At 36.1% G+C, this 4,080-nt stretch overlaps 1 protein-coding gene across 1 annotated transcript; it reads right to left on the bottom strand.

Annotated features, from left to right (window-relative positions):
• Positions 1-2,699: 2,699 nt before the first annotated feature.
• On the bottom strand, positions 2,700-3,440 carry LOC113303760 (histone H2B.7-like). Its single transcript, XM_026552839.1, has one exon. It carries the CDS (start codon positions 3,360-3,362, stop codon positions 2,928-2,930), a length of 435 nt encoding a protein of 144 aa, XP_026408624.1. The 5' UTR covers positions 3,363-3,440; the 3' UTR covers positions 2,700-2,927.
• Between the last annotated feature and the right edge of the window lie 640 nt (positions 3,441-4,080).

Genomic DNA, 4,080 nt, shown 5'->3' with positions numbered 1-4,080 from the left:
AATTTGCTGATACTACTACTACCACTACTGAGGGTACTTAAGTAGAGTCCAGTTAAATAGGTAATTTGACAGATAATCTGCACACAACAATGACAATACAACTTCAAGTCTAGAAACTCGCAACAGGATTGTAAGATGAAAATATGCTAGTTTTTTTTTAGTAGTGAATACATTTGTAATTATAACGTACCAATGTTTAAGTTGGTCAAAAACTTGCTTACAATTGGCTTTACCTTCTCAAGATCACAGAATAGCCTCTTCAGATGTGAGTAATCTGGCTTATATTTAAACCTGATCAATGATCGACAATGGTGGAAGCATGATATGGACTATGAAAGATACGATTCGCCGAGCAGCAATAGGTAATTACAAGATATGTAGTTTGATTGACCAATGTATCCACTAAAGGGTACCCATAATGAACAATGATACAAAAAGAACAAGAGAGACTTGTCCCAGCACAAATGCACCATATTTTTCTTGTGGACAACCTATTTAGCACGCATCAATGTGGACACTAATTACTGTGATGTGTTTAACGGTACTTAATTACAAGGAACAAAAATAGCTACTGAGGCATTACCTCTATGGGAGTCATATTTTTACTGTTTCTCAATTCCAGCTTTTAACCCCTGCCAGGGAAGGCTGGGAAAAATAAATTAAAAGAAAGTTCAACCTTATTATCAGAATGACCCAGAACCTAATAGCAAGAAGGCCAAATACAGATCAGAACATTGAGACCATACACTATAAGAAACCTCCACTGTAAGAAGAACATGGTTACATTTATTCACAAAGAAACTATGTATCATCTCCAACACACCAACCTAATACATGACAACATCATCAACTTTAATTCATAACAGATGCCTTATAATATGGTTACAGTGGGTGGTCAACAAATCTTTGGGTTCGTATAAACAGTAACGCAACCAAAATAATGTGAGACTGTAGCACATACTCAAATTTAACTACTGTTGGAACTAAAGCTATGACACAAATGAAAGGAAGAAGTAAGAAAGTGTTAGGTAGGGACTACTTGGGTTGCCAAGAAGCATAGCCTGACATGCTGTGTTCTACTCTTGTTTAGTCTCCTAAGAGTGAAAGTAGATTCAATGTTGAGTCTTAGATCATTAACAACGCACAAATTTCAAACATGGCCTCTTTACTGCCTACCCTCAAATAACACTTGAATCTGAATTCACTTTGTTTGAAGATAACAGATACAAGGTAGTTTGATTCTCCTCCTTCACTTTGTTGTTAAGATATGGAATAAAAATGGGTGTCCTACTTGGTTGCAATTTTGGCTAATAGCTAGACTCATAAGGTAATTTAAATTTCTCTCATTCATCTTACAGCAGAGGTTGTAGCTCATGACTCATATTCGATGCTTGTAGGGGGGTGGATTTAGGTAATTAGGTAATGTTATCCAATTTGCGTTGCTAATAACAGCTGAAGTAGTGGGTTCACACTTGGCTACTGTATTTATTTTTGCTTTTCTCATAGCTATACAAGCAAGAAACATAAGAAAGATCCCTAAGCATCAAGGGTTCATCATATTGCTCAATAAAGCTATACAGAGAATAAGATCACTAAGCCTCAAGACTACTGTTATGGTATTTAAGAACGCCCAAGTATGTTTGATGCTACTAACCATCAATCTTTGGAGTTTCAAGGGCATTTGTGTCCACCTGTCTGGAATCATATCCAGACTCTAAACTACTTTTCTTTCTCGACATCCAGACTCTCAACAACTTAATATATGATATGCTAAGCTTTGCTAGTGACAGTATTGGTTCAAGACTTTGAAGCCATAGAAACTAGAGAGTGTAAGACTGTGTCGTGCAACTTCGTCATGCCACAACCACAACTACCAAATGTCTGCTAGAGTTAAAATATTAAACTAATTCTACACATTCAACAACTGTAACTAACCAGCTCAAGCAGATGAATCCCCTGATTATTAGAAAATTCTGGTAAATCAAAAAGTCTAGGAAAATCAGAAAATACCTTAACCAGTGAACACCTAGTATCGTCATCCAGCAAGTCCCCATCCATATTACTTTCTCGCAAGCCAGAAAACTAGCAATCCCACACTACCAACAAGTAACTGACTACTTGCAGAGGTTTCGAATATTTTCCATCCAGTTAAAATTGTATCGTCCAAAGTTCAATGCTCTGGGATCATTTCTCCGTAGAAATCGCAGAATCTACCAGAAACACCCCATCTCGTTGAACCCCCTAGCATTCCGTTGGTGGCAGCATCCAGAGAATAGACAAGAGTCAAGTAATAGGAGTGAAATCGATTAGCAGCTGCATACACGGAGTTGCGAAAATGATCCAGTACAAATCGTTTCTAAAATTGGAAGCTGAAGATTATTTAAAATTGGAAGGTGGCATAAGAGTAACCCGAACTACTAATAACATTCTACATTTATAATGTCTAAGCTGAAGTAACTATGTCTCCCCATCCACTGCTAATAACATTCTTACTCTGCATTCATATGCTATACATAATACATGTATTGATCTAGTAATACCAAAAAACCTTAAAGTCACTAGCAATTCACTAGTCCAGTGCAGAATATCCAATCAATGAAATCTATAATACTCTATGTTTTACTTTAATTGTGTATACTAAAATGAAAAAAAATTGAGAAAAAAACCATAAAAACATTAGCAAAATCATTCATCTTACAAAATGTAATTCAAATAAATCATCACATTTCATAGACCAGTTCCATTTGATTCATGGGTTTCAGAAATTAGATTAGACGATTGATTTCATTGACAGGATATTTGGATTAGAAATTGAACACTCTTCATAACATTTGATATATTAACATGTGAAACCCTAACTCAACCCCGAGATTGAAACCACTGGAACAAAATAAACCCCCAATTTCTAAAAAAAGCAAAAACAGTGATTAAGAACTAGTAAACTTGGTAACAGCTTTAGTACCCTCAGAAACAGCATGCTTGGACAATTCACCAGGAAGAACAAGACGAACAGCAGTCTGAATCTCTCGAGAAGTAATAGTTGGCTTCTTGTTGTACCTTGCTAATCTGGATGAGTCTGCAGCGAGTTTCTCAAAGATATCATTAATGAAACTGTTCATGATACCCATAGCTTTACTTGAGATACCAATATCAGGATGAACTTGTTTCAGAACTTTGAAGATGTAGATCTTGTAAGTCTCAACTGATTTCTTTGATTTCTTCTTCTTCTTATCTGTTGTTGAAGCATCTTTGGTTGGTAATTTCTTCTCAGCTCTGGGTTTCTTCTCTGCTGGTGCTTTCTCTGCTTTCTTCTCTTCGGCGGGCTTCTTCTCTGCTAGTTTCTTCTCTGCTTTGGGTGCCATTGGATCGGAAACTTGAACGGGAAACTGAAAAACTTAAATTAGGTGGAGCGAAAGATTTTTCTAGGCAGATAAAAGATGAAAAGATGGTGTGAAATGATACGGAGAGAGTTCGCGTATTTATATAGAGATATGGTGGGATTTGATTGGTTTGATAAGTTTCATACGGATCGATGTATAAACCGTTGATTAAATTAATAGTTATGGAGGGCTCAGATAAGCAGAGATGTTAGTGGATATTGATTGGTTCACTTTGCTTGACGCGGATCGATACTAAAACGAAGATACCATGGATGGCCGACACTGATAATAGAGAGGTTTAGTCTCGATTTGGTAATGCTTTTATTTATTTTTAAAGTGCTTTTAAAATTTATACTCCCTCCGTCCTTATTATATAGGCGGAGTTTTGAAAATTTGTAGTCCCATTAGATAGGCGGATTTTCAATTTCAAGATGTGCTTTTCTATATATTACCCTTATTTATTATAGGTAGTTATCACCATAATTAAGTTAATGTTTCTAATGTTGGAAATTGTACAAAGGGCAAAACAGGAAAGATGATGGATATGTATGGACAGCTAGCTAGATTTCGACCTCAGTTCTTAGCCTGAGAAACTATCTCTTGGTGATTAGTAGTCATGACTTCAGATCTTTCTTTACACATGTGTAGATACACTTTACACTCTTATCACATGTCTTTTTTTGTTATCAGTGCTAGGATT

This window comes from Papaver somniferum, chromosome 8, assembly GCF_003573695.1.
Source record: "Papaver somniferum cultivar HN1 chromosome 8, ASM357369v1, whole genome shotgun sequence".
Taxonomy (NCBI): Eukaryota; Viridiplantae; Streptophyta; class Magnoliopsida; order Ranunculales; family Papaveraceae; genus Papaver; species Papaver somniferum.
The sequence above is the reverse complement of the archived record's forward strand: the minus strand, read 5'-3'. Positions and strand labels throughout refer to the sequence as shown.

Coding starts and splice junctions, on each gene's coding strand:
- LOC113303760 (XM_026552839.1), bottom strand. CDS start 3,362: ATGGCACCCAAAGCAGAGAAGAAACTAGCAGAGAAGAAGCCCGCCGAA.